The 16,978-nt window shown below is 44.7% G+C and overlaps 1 protein-coding gene across 1 annotated transcript; it reads left to right on the top strand.

The window, feature by feature from the left end:
• Nucleotides 1-2,021: 2,021 nt before the first annotated feature.
• Nucleotides 2,022-8,684, top strand: C1QB (complement C1q B chain). Its single transcript, XM_027841392.1, has 3 exons — nt 2,022-2,129; nt 6,978-7,177; nt 8,002-8,684. Exons 1-3 carry the CDS (start codon nt 2,071-2,073, stop codon nt 8,574-8,576), a joined length of 834 nt encoding a protein of 277 aa, XP_027697193.1. The 5' UTR covers nt 2,022-2,070; the 3' UTR covers nt 8,577-8,684.
• The last annotated feature ends 8,294 nt before the right edge of the window (nt 8,685-16,978 follow it).

The raw sequence follows: 16,978 nt of genomic DNA, 5'->3' as shown, positions 1-16,978 counted from the left end.
CTAAGGGCCCTCCCAGCTCTGATATCCTGTGTCCTAAGGGCCCTCCCAGCTCTGACATTCTGTGTGCTAAGGGCCCTCCCAGCTCTGATATCCTGTGTCCTAAGGGCCCTCCCAGCTCTGATATCCTGTGTCCTAAGGGCCCTCCCAGCTCTGACATCCTGTGTCCTAAGGGCCCTCCCAGCTCTGACATTCTGTGTCCTAAGGGCCCTCCCAGCTCTGATATCCTGTGTCCTAAGGGCCCTCCCAGCTCTGACATTCTGTGTCCTAAGGGCCCTCTGAGTTCTGACACTCCGTGCTCTGAGGTCCATTTGAAGTCTAATATTCTAACAGTTTGACTCCCTTCTCCATCTCGCTTCCTTCCCCCCACTTCCCTCCCTCCACCCTGTCCAGTTAACAAGGTATAAGAAACTTGCCTCGGCCCTGAGTTTCAGCAAATCACAAATCCCTGGGTTTCTGTGGAAGCCTTTGATGTTGAATAGATTTACATACTTTAGGCCATGGTTCCATTAGGTTTTTTGGTGCTTTTGCCTGAACTCTCCTCGAGTTTCTGTAATAAATATTTGATCTGACCACCCAGATGTTCTTCATTTGACCCTACAGAACCAAAACCAACCCTGGATGTTCAGTGGGGTGAAGGGGGCTTGAAGCAGGATGGGAAAGGTGGAAAGGGAGAGGCAGGGAGGAGAGGGAAGGCTGGGATCTGGCGATAACTTAGGTGGGGAACAAAGGTGGGGGGAAGAAGCTGAAGCTTTGAGACCCCAAGCCAAAATTCGATCAGTAGAATCCCTCATCTTCTGTCATCTCTCTCAGGACACATCCCTCCCCTTGACTCCCTTTTCCTTTTCTGGTTCAATCTCTCTTCTCTCAAGCCTTTAGCTCTGCACTCTGTTTTAAATCACTTCCAGCTCAGCCATAGGAGCATAGATTTAGAACTGCAAGGGACCTGAGAGGTCATCTTGTTAAACTGCCTCATTTTACATTTGAGGAAACTGAGGCACAGTTAAGCTGCATGATGTACCTGAGGTCACACAGTTAGTGTCTGAGGCAATATTTGAACAGACTAATAATGCCCTATATGCTCTGTTATGATGCCTATATATGCCAAGAATCATCACAGTTCTGACATTCTATGTTCCAAAGCCCTTCGCAGCTCTGACCTTCCATGTTCTAAGGTCCTTTGCAACTCTGACATTCTATGCTCTAAGGGCTCTCCCAGCTCTGACATTTTGGGTTCTAAGGTCCCTTCCAACCCTGATATTCAATGTCCTAAGGACTCTCCCAGCTCTGACATTTTGGGTTCTAAGGTCCCTTCCAGCCCTGATATTCAGTGTCCTAAGGACTCTCCCAGCTCTGACATTCTGTGTTCTAAGGACTGGTTCTAAGGTCCCTTCCAGCTCTGACATTCAATGTTCTAAGGTCTCTCCTAACTCTAACATTCTATAGTTCCATGATCAACGAATTTCAAAGTGTTTACTATGGACAGATGGTGGCTGGAGAGAGAAGGGGATCACTTGGGACTTGTGTTTGGGGAGTGTCAAGTTGGGGAAGGAGCACAGAGATAAGTGGTTTCAGGAGAAGAGAACAGACAAACAACTAAATTCACATTTTCACTCTGGATTATTCCTGAGAACCATACTTACAGAAAGACATGAAGATACAAATCAGAGCATGGGGTCTTCATGTGCATGAGCAGGACAGGGAGCGTCAGGGGAAAAGAATAGTTTCAATTTCCCCATCTTCTTCAGAAGAAGATCTTGAGGCCAGAGGGCCTCTTGAGTGGGCGAGAGAGGTCAAGATGTGGAAGTACTGCCTGGACTGTGTGGACCCACAGCTGCCCGACTGCTGCTGAGCCAGCAGAACTAACCACCCCAAAGCCACAGGCTCAGTCCATTTGCTACAAATATCTAACCGGACTTCCAGAACAGGACCTGAAACTGCCTGATGGAGCAGTAATGAAGGAGGGGAAAGGGAAAGGGGGTGTGGGACTCTGGCCTGGCTCTCTGCCCTTGGGGGTGGGGGAGGGAGGGAGAATGGAAACTTCCCCTTAGCGCTCAAAGCAACCAGATTCTAATGACAGACTCCTGTCACCCTTGGGACCTCCTCAAACTGCAAGCGACTGACCTACCCAGGTAAGCATGAGCTTTGGTGACACAATGGAGATACTGAGTCCCAGTTGGGAGTAGGCAGGGCAGGCATTTGGGGACATTGAGTCCTAGTTGGGATTAAGCAGGGTAGGCATTTGGAGATATTGAGTCCTAGTTGGGATTAAGCAGGGCAGGCATTTGATACTGAGTCCCAGTTGGGAGTGGGCAGGGCAGGCATTTGATCTATAGCTCTAGAGACCATAAATGTTAGAAATGGAAAGGACTTTAGAAGAAAGACTCTCAGAGCTGAGAAAGACTTCAGAAATTAAAATGGCAGAGCTGGAAAGTAACTTAGAACATACACCTATCCGGGATAGGAGAGGTCATAGTCCATCATCTCATTTTACAGACTATGAAACTGAGACTTAAAGAATTTAGTTAGTGGAAGAGCTGGGACTGGGACCTAGGTCTCTCAAGCTCCTGCTTCTGTTATCTCCCTTAACTTTAGCTTAGAGGATCATGCATTTCTGTATGCTCCAACTCTCATCCTCTCTGATTTTCATTGGAACTCAGATTTGCTGGCTTCCCGAGAAGTCTCTCTTCTTGACAGTTTGAAATCTTCTGAAGACAGATCTTTTCTTTCTCTAGCACTCTACCTCCAGCCCCCTGATGACTGGGTCCTGTTTAATCTTATTGTTTTATAACTCTCAGATTCTCTGACCTCTCCTGAAAGAGACAGGGACTACCCATTGAGACAGATTAATAATTGGTCATCGCAGAAGCCTGGACTAGTAGAAATAACAGAGAAATGAAAGGGAGAAGATCCGGATTCTCATCCTGGACTTTACCACTAACTTTCTGCGTAAACTTAAGGAAGTAGCTGACCCTCCTTGGGCCTCAGTTTCTTTACCAATTAAGTGAGAGGGTCTTGGAGGTCCGTTTCTGCTCCAACAGTCTGAGGCAGTCACGTAATATGTCCGAGACGTAACTGTAATGTGAAGAGGCTGCTTTGATAACCCATATTTGAAATGGGTCTAACACAGACGCCCTCAGCACAATTACTTCAGGTTTAAAATACAACCAGCAGTACTAGAGGGAAGGAGAGCTGGATTTTGGGTCAAAAGTCATTAATTAGAGCCCTGACCCCACCACTTCCCATCCATGTGGGAAGGGGAATAAACATTCAGTAAGGGCCTACTCTGTGCCAGGCACTGTGCTAAGTGCTTTACAAATAACTATCTCATTTGATCTTTACAACAACCCTGTAAATTAGGGGCTATAATTATCCCAATTTGAGGAAACTGAGGCAGACAGAGGTTAAGTGACTTACTCAGAGTCACACAGTTAAATTTCTGAGGCTGGATTTGAACTCAGGACTTCTGGACTCCAAGCTTAGTGGTCTTCTAGATTCTAAATGCTAGTGTAACAACCAGCCAGTGACCTTGTTTCCTCTTTCCAGATGGGCCCCAGTTTACCCATCTATAAAATAGGGGCATTAGTACCCTCACTACCTTCATCACAGGAGTCTTGTGAATTTCATGTGAAGGTTCTTTGTAAGGGAAACTACCCAACTTTCCCAAACTCTACCAAAACTATATAATTATGACCAAGCTTGGCCCAAAAGAAAAGATGAAAAAGAAGATAGGAAAAATGTACCTCTCTATTTTCCTTGGGAAGGTGGAGGACTTTGGGTATGTACTGTTAGACTTGACTGATTTGTTACTCAGTTTTGACAATAAGCTTTCTCCCCTCTTTTTTTTATTCTTTATTACAAGGGATGGTTCTCTGGGGAGAGAAAAGGAGAAGTTTGGAAATGCTAGCTTTTAATAAACTATCAACAAACAGTAAAAACATCTTTTTAAAGAAATTACTCCATAAACTATAACAGAAGTGGTGACAGACTGGAGAAGGAAGGAAGGAAGAAGGGATGGAAGGAAGGGAAAGAAGAGAAAGAAGATGAGAAGAATCCAGAAAAAATAGCTAGAACATATGAGCTGAGGTTTCAGAGAGGCCAGCTGCCACTCAACCTAAAGAAATCAGAGCTATACCTGGGCTGTATTGGGAAGTAGTGAGTTCTCCATTCTCCATGGAGTCTTCAACTGGAAGCTTAATGTCCTCTTGTCAAGAATGTTGTCAAAGGGATTTCTGCTCAGATACCTATCAGGCCACAGAACCCTGAGGTCCCCATTAGACTGTAACCTCCTTAAAAGGAGGAATTGTTCCATTCCTTTGCTTGACATCCCCATTGCCTAGCCCAATGCCTGACCTAGAGCAAGTACTTAACAAGTACTTTTTTGAGGGAGAGGTAATTGGGGTGAAGTGACTTGCCCAGGGTCACCAGCTAATAAGTGTCAGGTTCTTCTGACATAGTGCTCTATGGCGCCACCTAGCCGTCCTTAATAAGTACTTGTTGACGGATTGGTCTCTTCAAACGTTAAAATATGATCCTTTGAAGACAATGACGGAGGTGATGGTGGTGGTGGTTAGGATGAGGATGGCAGGGAATGAAATTAGAGGTGGGGTATCACCCCAGCCACACATTCACCAGATGGCATAGGTTGGGTTTGGGAAATCTCTTTGAATCATAGCAAACAGATAGGGGATCCCATTGGGAACTGAGGGCTGGCAGGGCTGGACAGCTCCGAACCGACTGTTGACAAGACCAGCCTCACCAGCAGGAGGAGGAAATGCTGCCTGCCCGATGGCCCTCCCATTGGAGCCAGGCAGTTAAAACCAACTAGGGAGGTAGTGGGTCCCTGTCCCTGGAGGTCACTGTGTGAAGGCTGGATGACTATTTGTCCAGGTTGGCAGAAAGGAGATGCTTACTCAGGTAAAGGTTAAGCTAGTCTCTCCTCCTGCCCTAAGATTCTGTGACTAACACTCAACCAGCCTTTATTAAGCACCTGCCACTATGTGCCAAGCACTGGGCATACAAAGACAAAAATGGAGCCCTGTCTACAAGGAACCCACGGTCTATTGGACAGATAATGGCTTGATAAAGGCCACATGAGTGGTACAGAGAGTATGTGCTCAGTGTAGGAGAGAGCTATCAAGGAGGGGGCTGTCATCATGGAGAAGGTGAGTATGAAGGTGATACAGGATGCCAAGGGACAAAGAGGGAGGTAAGAGGGCATTCTGGAGAGAGGGAAAGGGACAAGCAAAAGCATGGAAGTGGGAAAAGGCATTAGTAGACCAAGTTGTCTGAAGCAGAGCATTTATGTTGGGGAGAATTATAGAATATTAGAGTTCAGATCTGGAAGAAACCTAGATCACAGAAAGTACCACTAGAAAGTGCCTTAGAACAGAGAATGTCAGAGCTAGAATGGACCTTAGAACACAGAATGTCAGAACTATAAGGAGCCTTAGAACATGGAATGTCAGAGCTTGGAGGGGCCCTAGAACACAGAATGTCAGAGCTAGGAGAGATCTTAAAAGAGAGAATGTCAGAGCTGGGAGGGTCTTTAGGACACAAAATTTTGGCCCTAGAAGGGAACAGAAGAATATTAGCAATGAAAGAGATCTCAGAATGTAGCCTTTTAGAGAGAGAAGAGGCCTTAGAACAGAGGAGTATTAGAAATGGAAATAACCTTAGAACATGAAATGTCAGACCTAAGAGGGACCTAAAAGATCATTTTGCCTAATTCCTTACTTTACAGATGAGGACACTGAGGCCAAAGGGGGCACAGTGCTTTTCCCAGGGTTCCCTAGCTAGTAAGTGGAGGAGCCTAGATTTTCATCCATTTTCATCCCATCCTCTTTTCACTGTCCAGCACCTCCTCCAGTAGGTAGGATGAGATGAGACTTGGAGTTAGACAGGGGAGAGCCCTGAATGCCAGGTAGAAGACTAGGCACTGAAAGCTTTTGAGCAGTTAGCGACCTGATGAAAACTGTTTTTGGAAGGTATATGGGATTCAGAGCTGCAGCAGAATTGAGAGATCATCTAAGTCTAACCCCCTAGGGAAGAAAACAGAGGCCCAGAGAAGAGATAGGCCTTTCCCAACTGGCTGCCAAGCCTTATCAGTCTTCACAACATCACTTGCATATGTCTGCTGCTCTCTACCCCACATGGCCACCGCCCCAGCTCCAGCCTCATCATCCCTCACCTGCACTACTGCAGTGACCCCTCCTTTGGCTCCCTACCCCAAGTCTCTCCTAACTCCCATCCTTCACTTAGTTACCAAAACGATTTTCCTAAAGCACAGGTTTGACCATGTGACCACCCCCATTGCCAGGATACCTCCAGGATGAATATTAAATCCCTTGCTTGGCATTTAAAATTCTTCACAACCCAGCCCTTTCCTACCTAATCACACCTTATACCCTTCCACAAACTCCACAATCCAGACACACTGGCCTTGTTGTGTGCTCCTTGCCTATGACAACCTGGCTCCGTGCCTTGGCACTAGCTGTCCCCATACCTGGATGCTCTCCCTCTTCATGCCCTCCTCTGAGCACACCTGGCTTCCTTTAAGATTCAGCTAAAACACCACCTTCTCCAGGTGAGCCCTTTCCCAGATCCCCACGTGCTTAAGCCTTCCCTTTCAAAATGCCTTTCCAACTAGTCAGTGTGTGCACAGGCCCAGTTATTTACATGGTGTCTCTCCCAGGGCAGAAGGGACCCTGTCCTTACCTTTTTTTGTATATCCAGTGCTTAGTACATAGATGTAAATGCCTGTTCATTGATTGATATTTGTCTGATGGTAATGCTGAGGGCATTTTTTCTCTAACTGAAAAGCCTAGAATCAGAGAAAGTCACCTTAAACTTTCTCCCCTGGCTTTTTGGGTCTCCTGATGACTGAGGAAAGAACCTTAGCCAGTTAACTGCAAAGAAACATTGTGTGTGTGTGTGTGTGTGTGTCTGGGCATCTGTGTGTGTCTGCTTATCCCTCTAAGAGACAGCAGTAACAGAGCAGAGGTGAAGATGAAACCTTTGGAGTGGGCATTGGTGACATTGCTCCTGCTGGCCCTGGCTGTTGTCACACTGGCTGAGGTCTCCTGCACTGGGCATGCTTTCATCCCAGGGATTCCTGGAACACCGGGGGTAGCTGGCACCAATGGCAAAGATGGCAGCCCTGGTATAAAGGGAGACAAAGGTATGGAAGATATCTGTGACTTCAATCATTGGAGAATTTCCCTCCCCCAACCACCTCCCTTCTCTCCAAGCCTTCATGAACTTATTCTCCCTCCACAATCCCCTGAGGGAACATGGGTCAGTGAATTAATCCCATTGGAGTGAAGTTGGGGTGGGGCATAGGGGAAGGAATGATTTCTGTCTGTATTCTTCCCCTCAAAAAAAATCCAAGAATCAACAGGGTTGTCAATGGTATGATAGAAAAAGAGCTGACCTGGGAGTCCTTGTCACCCTGTACAATTAGTTTGCTATATTACTTTGAGCAAATCATTTCCCTTCTCTGACACTCAGTTTTATCTGCCCAATGAGGGGATTGGGATAAGGTTCCTTCAAGTTCTAACATTCTATGGAAGGTGCCTTCCAACCCTAACACCCTTCCATTTCTAAATCCATAATCCTAATATTCTGTGTTCTAATGTCCGTTTCAGTTCTAACATGCTGTGTTAAAACATTTTATGGTCTTATACCTGTTCCAACTCCAATATTTCACGTTCTGAATTCTATTTTCTTTCAATTTATATCATGAAGCTCTTTCTGGCTCTAATATTCCATCTTCTAACATCTCTTCCAGACATGACACTCTATGTTCGCTCTAGGTCCTTTCTAGCTCTAACATTCTGTGTTCTAACACCTCTTTCCATTCTGATGATCTATACTCTAGGGTATGACATCCTACTGAGGACCCTTCTGTCTCACATTTTATTTTCTAAGGGTGTGTGGAGTGATTAAGTGATTCTCCCCCCAGGTCTATGAATTTAACTAGTTTCCTCTTCTCTGCTTTTTCAGGGCTGCCCGGAGTGTTGGGAGATTCAGGAGAAATTGGAGAAAAGGGAGATTCTGGGAGCCCTGGAAACCCAGGGAAAGTTGGTCCAAAGGGTCCCACTGGCCCCAAAGGCATCCCTGGGCCTGTGGGTCCCCCTGGACCTCCAGGTGAATCCGGAGACTATGGCAACTTGGCAAAGTCAGCCTTCTCTGCCTCAAGGACCATCCATAGCCAGCTGCGGAAGGACCAGCCCATCCGCTTTGACCGGATAATCACCAAGGAAGGCAGTGATTATGAGCCCAGGAGTGGCAAGTTTAGTTGCCGGACCCCAGGACTGTACTACTTCACCTACCATGCCAGCTCCCGGGGCAACTTGTGTGTCCTCCTAATCAAGGCAAGCCGAGGCTCGGCTAAGGAGGCAGTGGTGACCTTCTGTGACTTTGTCTACAACACCTTCCAGGTCACCGCAGGTGGGGTGGTACTCAAGCTGGAGGTGGGTGATTCAGTGTGGCTGGAGGTCAATGACAAAAATTCCCTGGTGGGGTTGGATGGAGCCAATAGCATTTTCTCTGGGTTTCTGCTCTTCCCTGTTATTTGACCTGGTAACCCTAATCCTGTCTTCTACTTTCCCCCTCACTGTGTTTCCACCGTCTCACCCCCAAATAATTTGACTTCATGTAAAAATAAAGAATTTTAGAGCTACAAAGGACCTCAGAACATAAAATGTCAAAGCTGGGAGGGCCCTTAGAACACAGGATGTCAGAGCTGGGAGGGCCCTTAGAACACAGAATGTCAGAGGTGGGAGGGGCCTTGGAATACAGGACATCAGAGCTGAGAGGAATCTTAGAACATGGTATTTTCTAGTTAGAAGGAGCCTTATGATATAGAATGTCAAATATGGAAAGAACCATAGAATGCCAGAGAAGAAAGGGACCTTAGTGATCATCTCTTCCAATCCCCTTATTTTGCAGATTGGGAAACTGAGGCCCAGAGAAGGAATTAATTCACCTTAGGTCAAAGAGTAGCAGAGCTGAAATTTTGACCGAAGTCCCCTAAGTCCCAGGCCAGTGACTTTTCCACTCTGCCTCATTCCTTGTTAGAGGATTGTTAGGGCTACTGAGTCTCAAATCAAGGCTTTGGGGTTCATGGAGTCACTTGGCTTGGCTGGGTTTGTATCCTTAGGTATATTAACTGGCTGCTTAGCAGAATTTGAGATATTTTTGGAAGGCCCCCTCCCTGCTTTTCCACAAATTTCACCCCTCGTTTGCACACTACCTGAAATTCCACAATTAGAGTTTATTCCCTGCTAAATTCCTCTTTTATAGGATTAACTTAGAGTAGGAGTTTGTAGTTCCTAACTTTCTAATATGAATAAATTTTTCAGCCCCATCCCTTATAATCAGAGGGACAAATTATTTAGGAAAAGGGAAGGGACAAACGGGACCAAGTTGACATGGCTCTAGGTACCTTCTTCCATTGAAAGCAAGCGTTATGTTCATGGTGCAGCTAGGTGGTGCAATGGATAGAGCACTGGCCCTGGAGTCAGGAGGACCTGAGTTCAAATTCAGCCTCAGACACATAACACTCACTAGCTGTGTGACTCTGGGCAAGTCACTTAACCCCAATTGCCTCACCAAAAAAAAAAAAAAAAAGAGTTATGTTCTCTTTGGAGACATAAAAGCACAGACCCAAAGAATGGAGGTACTGAGTAGGTCTTGGGAGATGACCTTGTTCAATGCCTTCATTTCACAGCTGAGGAAACGGATTCCCAGAGGAGAGAACTTTGTACCTGAATTTTATCCAAGGTCACCTAACAAAATTAGTGGTAAAATTGGGACTTGACTTGGCCAGTTCTTCTGACCCCAAGCCCATCACTCCTTCCATTATGCCAGACATCTTTTAACTTTCCCAGATTGTTTCTTTAGACCCTTACCTGCTTCCCTGAGCAGTAGAGACCCTTAGGAAGCTAAAATGAGGCCTGCCTCTGTGTGTGTGTGTGTGTGTGTGTGTGTGTGCGTGTGTGTGTGTGTGTGTATGTGTATGTGGTTTTCTGTTTGTTCATTTTTGTGGATATATCAGGAAAGAGAGAGATGTAGAAATCAGTTCCATATTGAAGAGGTCCTGGATAAAAGGACCTTCTGGGGGAGATTGAGTGGTGGCAGCAACTTTTTCAGAGCAGAAGAACTTGGGGCTCAAAGGAGAAAAGAAAGAGGAATTCAAGCTGTACTAGGTTTGAGGAGCTAACCCCAAGGTTTAGGGAGGTGATTAGCTTCTCCCATTTAACTCCCCAATTCCCCAATTTAACAGCAATTGCTAAGTTCCTAATGATGTGGTAGGCTTAATTCTGGCTGCACCAATAAAGAAAAAGCAAAACCCAACCTTACATATATTCCACTGATATTAATAAGGGGCATGATATTCTAAAATTATTCTTAAAATGACCTTGAAGAATCTACTATTGTCTTGGAGGAGGAAAGAGTGCAAACGCTTCCAGTAAAGCAGTTTGTAACAATAACAAAAATTACAAGAAGGAAAAAAATTGTTTTGAACATTTAGCATGAAAACCATGAGATGATAATGGTTATTCCTTAAAAAAAAAAAAAAAAAGAACCTATTAATTCAAGCAAGGGTGCCAACAAACAATACTGTCATTGAAAGAGTGTTGCCTCATACAAAGTGAGGCCTGGGTAAGACCTTAATTTAGAAAGACCAAAGTCTCCCATTGCACCCTGGGCCATCGCCAGCCTTCTTGACCTACGTCTTGCCACTGGACTCAGATGACTCTGGAGGAGAGAGTGAGGCTAACAACTTTTTGCAGCTCTGCCTCACTTAAATCCAATTCACTCGAAAGTCAAGACTTCACTCTCATGATGTCATTGGTCCTGTTTGAAACTGAAAGATGAGCAGCAATAGAAAGTATTAAGTATAGTTTATATATGTTTCCTAAAGAAAGAAATCTCTTAAACGGGTATTGAGCTGGAAGTTTCTGTAGACAATAAATGGACCGAATCTGATGTAGGGCCTAATTTATACAAGCAGAAATTCATATATCAACAGCACTCAAGGTGTCAGGTCTAACCTGGGGTTCATGGACCCACAAGAGGCCTAACAATAGCTTTCAGCTGGTCTTTGAATGGGAGAAAAAATCATATCTTTATTTCCCTTCACCTCTGACTGAAATTTAGCATTTCCTTCAATTGTTTAAAAACATGATTCTTAGAAAGGCTGTATAGGTTTTACCATACTACCAAAGGGGTCCATGACACCAAAAAGAATTAAGACCCACCCCCCAACTTGAAATCTTAAAGTGGGTGATAGCAGTAACCTGGGGTGGTGTTAGGGTGAATGTCTCACGGTCTCATGAGAGCTCTGTTGAGGGAACTTTCCCATGGGAGTTCTAGCTTCTATCAGTAGAAGCTGAGGGTCACAACATAGTTGCATGGCAAAAATAAGGAAGTCTCCCAGGACCTCTCATTTGCTGACATGCAGCTCCCACGGTTGGTTTGGCTTTCCTCTCCATGGGAGATGAGTCCTGACACGAGCTCCAGCAGACCTGATGATTGGCTATCACAGGAGGATCACGCTTTGAACATGCATCACTAGGGCTATAAAAGACAGCTACCTGCACTCAGTAAACGGAGCTTCTGCCACCTTGCTGTCTCCCGCCTCATCCATGTGTCTCCGGGTTACTGAGCACTGAGCTGGTCTCATGCTCACCACTGCAGCGGCCGCGACAGGGTGGCAGTATTGTTGCTTAGTCATTTTTCAGTCATATCTGACTCTTCACGATCCCTTTTGGGGTTTTCTTGGCAAAGATACTGGAGAAGTTTGCCAGTTCCTTCTTTGGCTCATTTGACAGATGCAAAAACTGAGGCAAACAGGGTTAAGTGACTTGCCCAGGGTCACCCAGCTAGTAAGTGTCTAAGGCTAGATTTGAACTCAGGTCTTCCTGACTCCAGATCCAACATTTTAGCCACCTAGCTGGGGTACCAACTAAAAAAAGTCATACAGAACATTGACTAAGCTTTAGTGTCTCCAGGGATTTCACAGAAAAAGAAAGTTGGAAGGGTCTTCAGAAGCTATCTCATCCAATCTATGCCTGACAAAGAGCTCCCCCTATGACATTCCTGACAAATGGTTATCTAGCCTTGGCCTGAAGTCCTCTAGTGAAGAGAAGCCCACTGCCTCCCAAAGCAGCCCATCTCACTTTGGATCAGCTCCCCCTGTCAGGGGGTTTTTCTGACATCAAGCCTAAACTGGCCTCCACTACTTCCACCCACTATTGCTGGTTCTTCCTTCTGTGGCCAAGCAGAAAAAAGTGTAATCCCACTTCCACACAACAGCCCATCAAATACTTTTAGACGGCTCTCCTGGTGCACACACTCCCTGAATAAGTCTTCTTTAGACTAACCATTCCCTTCAGACTAACCAGTGCCTTCAGCTGAGAGTCAAATGAGATGATCTCAAGGCTCTGCACTATCCTGGTTGCCCTCCTGGAGATGCTCCCCATCTTATCAGCATCCTTCCTGAAATGGAAGTTCGGAACTGTAGGCTGTACTCCACTGGGGTCTGACCAGACCAGAGGGCAGGCACTCAACCCAACACCCCCTGCAACAGACATGTAAGTATCTAGAGTGTCCCCAATCATGACCACAGGGCTGGAATTTATACAGAATTTTGATAAGACACAGGGTCTTTGCCCAAATGGAACCCACAGTCTAGTAGGGCTAAGACACATCCAGAGAATTTTAATGCAATTTTCTAGTTCTGTGATTTTGTCCTTGAAAGAATCCTAGGATTTAGAGTCAGAAGGGACCCTAGAGGTTGAGTCCAACCACTTCATCTTACAGATGAGAAAACTGAGGCCCAGAGAAATGAAGTGACTTGTTCGATGTCCCACAGTGGTAGAGGCAGGATCCTAATCCAAATTTTCTGACTTCAAATACAGTCACCTTGTCATTGTTACTCCCTTTATTTGGGCCAGCTTTTGATTTATAGAACAAAGAATGTTGGTTTTGGAGTGAAAGGTCCAAGAGTCAGATTCTAGCTCTGCTATTGACTTTGCTTAGCCATGGGCAAGTCATTTAACCTCTCCAGGCCTCAGTTTCCTCATCTGTAAAATGAGTGTTGTTCTAGATGATTTCTAAGATCTCTTACTGCTCTATGCTTTTTCTATGCTCCTATAAGAGAAGCAATGTGACCTAGTGGATAGAGGAGCTAGTCTTGGAATGAGGAAGACCCAGGTTAAGTCCTGTCTCTGACATGTACTAGCTATATGGGCTTTGGCTGAGTCACTTAATATCTTAATGTCCCCAGGCAACTTTCTTAGATTAATAAGTTAAGATGTAGTGCTGATCTGCATTGGTGGAGGAAATTACCATAGTGGGAATGTCCTTACATCCATGAAATCACAGGTTTGGACTTTTTTTTAATGCTATTATGATTGTAGAGTACATGGATGAGATTAAAGACTGGAAGGTAGAAAGGGGCTGGATTTGTTTTTTAAATATTTGATCCTGGAGGTAACAGGGAGTCACTGAAATTTATTGATTAGAGGAATCACTTTGACAGCTAAATGGAAGATGGACTGGCAGGGATACCAACGAGACAGCTGTTGTATTTGTTATATTTGTGCCCAACTTGTGGTAGAGCCTTCTGAGCTCACGTTGATCTGATCAGCCGCAGTCAGACTCATTATTGATTCCAATATAGTGATGTCATTTTTGGTCCTCTTCAAGAAAGAAGGACAGCAACCAAGTCCAGGTATGAGATGATGAGGTCCCCTGCCCCAGGAGAAGAGAAGGGAACATATACAAATGGTGTTGTGAAGGTAGAAATGACCACAGGCAGCTGATTGGGAAAGCCAAATCCCTTCTGTGAGCCTCAGTTTTCTCCCTGAAGGGGGCTGGACTAGATGATCTCCAAATTTGAGAGATGTAGTGAGGCTAGAAACAAGGAGATTTGGTAACAGATTAGATATGTGGGGTGGTTGCAAATGTCAAGGATGGCATCTCGGTTGTGAGCCTGGGTAACTGGGAAGATGGCACCTTGGACAGTACCTTGGAACACTAGGAAAGGGGAGGAAAGAATAAATTCTATTTCATACATGTTGAGTTTCTATGATGTCTATAGGACATCATGCATCAAAGACTGCAAAGAGGGCAAGGATAAGGATTGAGAAAAGGCCATTAGATTTGGGAATTAAGAGATCAATTATCTTTTGCAGATGATCCTCAGAGCTATTTATCCAGCCCTAATCTCTCTCCTGACCTCTAGTCTAACATCTCCAGCTGTCTCTTGGACATCTCATACTGGGTGTCCCTTAGACATCTTAAACTCGACATGTCCAAAACAGAACCTACAACCTTTCCTCCCAAGCATTCTCCTTGTTAACAGGATTTAACTGAGCTGGTCTCTAACCTGAGGATGACAAAACAGCAAGCCAGAGACAAAGTGCCAGAGACAATCAGGTAGCCATTTAATTAATTAGTTTCATTATGAGGAACAGATTTGCAACTTGGGAATTCTCCTGATCAGAATTCCACCGGGCTGAAGTGAAGACGGAGATTATACACATAAATCGCCAGAGGGAAGGGAGGGGGGAAGGTAGATTACAAACAATCGTTCCCAGGGACAGAATGGTTTCCCAAGACAAACCCACAAGTGGAAGAAAATACAACGATTTTGTTGTCCTGTGGGAGCAATATTGCTTGAGTCCTTGAGAGTCATTACTTGGTGGGTCACAGGACCAGAGTTCTGTGCCGGGAACAGGTTGTACAGTCTCTGATTCCCTTCACTTCAGGAACACGGGCAGAAGGATGCCAGTGATTGTGAGCCTTATCAAAGTTGGATTGATCAGTTCAAGATGCGTTGTGAGTCTGACTCATGAGCTGGAAAGGGCAATTCCGAAAAATCTAATCTATTAGTATATTCATTACACATATCATATCGATTATTATAAAAGTCTTAATTCCCTTCACATCTTCCCAGATTTCTATTACTGCTGAGATTACTACCATCCTCCCATTCACTTAGGCTCAAAACTCATTGAGGGATGACCCTCAACTCCTCACTCTCTCAACCCCCACATCCAGTCTATTGCCAAGTTCTTTCATTTATACCTTCATGACATCTATCATATATACCCCCGTGTTAGGACCAGGTTGTTATTGTTTAGTCATTTTTAGTCATCTTGGACTCTTTGTGACTCCTTTTGGGGGGTTTTCTTGGCAATGATACTAGACTGGTTTGCCATTTCCTTTTCCAGCTCATTTTTACAGATGAGGAAACTGAAGCCAACAGGCTTAAGTGACTTGCCCACAGTCACACAGCTAGGAAGTGTCTGAGACCATATTTGAACTCAGAAAGGTAAATCTTCTCAACTCCAAGCCTGGCACTCTAGTCATGTTTCTGTAAGACAAGGATTAATTTTCCTTAAAAGTCTCTCCCTGGGACCAGATTGACCTTTGCCTCCATGGTCGCCTAAGAGCATAAAAAGTCCCACTCACATGGGGTCAAAGCCTTTTCAATTTGGTGGATGCCTATAGACCACATAATTCATCATGAGCTCCCTTCTGACCTGATGAGCTTCTCTATGAACATAAATGGAGCTAAGGGCCACTGTATCCTTACTGCTTATCCTTGCTACACTAAGGCAAAGTAAACTTCCTTTTGTTAGCTGTTCAATTACTTACGAGTATTTAATTTCATCCCCAAATTGAACCTGAACTAACAGGCTACTGGTGTTGGGCCCTCCCCTACCTACCCTATTTCTTCTCTCCTCTGACACTGCCACCACCCTGGTGCAGAACCTCATCACCTCACACCTGGACTGGTGCAACAGCCTTCTGGCTGGCCTCTGTGCCCAAGTCTCTCTCCATTCTAGCCCATCCTCCACTCAGCTGTCAAAATAATCTTCCTAAGGCACAGTTCTTACCCTCTACCTCAATAAACTCCAGTGGCTCCCTATTACCTCTGGAGTCAAATGGAGAATCCTCTGGTGTTTAAAGCCCCTTATAACTTGACCCCTTTCTACCTTTCCTGCCTTCTTACATTTTGCTCCCTTCTGTGTACTTTACAATCCTGTACCTCCGAGTTCCTTGATGTTCCTTTCACAAGACACCCCACCTCCCAACTCCAAACATTTCCAGTGGTTGTTCCCCATGATTGAAACTCTCCTTCCTCACCTCTGCCTCCTGGCTTCTCTGGCTTCCTTCAAGTACCAGCTAAAGTCCCACCTTCTTAAAGATCTTCCTTAACCTTTAGCCAGTAGTAGCCCAGGAAAAAACTAAGGAGGGAACAAGGTCATAATAAGGAGAAAGAACAAGATTTGGGTCCTAAGGTAAAGGGAAACATGACATGGTAAAGATGATGATTTCTGCCTTTCTTCCTCTATACTGCATTGCTTGGTGAGCTCACCAACTCCCATGGTTTCAATGATCCCTCTGAGGTTATTTGCAATTTATCCTGTTTAAATCTTATGTGTACGTAGTTGTTTGCATGTTGTTTCCCGCCCCCCACCCATTAGAATATGAGCTCTCTGAGGGCAAGAACTGTCTTTTGCCTTTCTTTGGGGATTTCATAAATGCATGTCTTCCTTGACTTCACTAGATTATAATCAGATAAAGGAATTTCAAAGTTCAACATGGTTGGTATTCTTTTGTTTTAGATTATGGATGATGGCAAGATCAAATATATGACCTTGTGTGCAGTTACGGTACAGTGGAGGAGTGGGTCGTGGAAATTGAGTTCATCAAAAAACTGAGAAGTTATAGTTTTTGAGAGAATATTTATCTATCTATATCTATATATCTATAGATAGATAAATATCTATATCTATATGCCTATATAGCTATATCTATCTATACATATACATACATATCTCTCTATATGCATATAGAGAGATATATATGTTGAAGTATCCTAGTAAGAGGTCAGGAGGTGGGATAGAGAAACAGACTGTAAGCCAAGCACCGAATTCATTGAAGATAGAAGAGAGTG

This window comes from Vombatus ursinus, unplaced genomic scaffold, assembly GCF_900497805.2.
Source record: "Vombatus ursinus unplaced genomic scaffold, bare-nosed wombat genome assembly UNPS02014859.1, whole genome shotgun sequence".
NCBI classification, from domain to species: Eukaryota; Metazoa; Chordata; class Mammalia; order Diprotodontia; family Vombatidae; genus Vombatus; species Vombatus ursinus.
This window is presented reverse-complemented; position numbering and strand designations above follow the sequence as displayed.

Bases quoted from the DNA above. Each gene is read 5' to 3' on its own strand.
- C1QB (XM_027841392.1), top strand. From the start codon at position 2,071: ATGACAGACTCCTGTCACCCTTGGGACCTCCTCAAACTGCAAGCGACT. The intron at 2,130-6,977 runs GTAAGCATGAGC...TATCCCTCTAAG, and splicing joins CAAGCGACTGACCTACCCAG to AGACAGCAGTAACAGAGCAG. The intron at 7,178-8,001 runs GTATGGAAGATA...CTGCTTTTTCAG, and splicing joins TGGTATAAAGGGAGACAAAG to GGCTGCCCGGAGTGTTGGGA.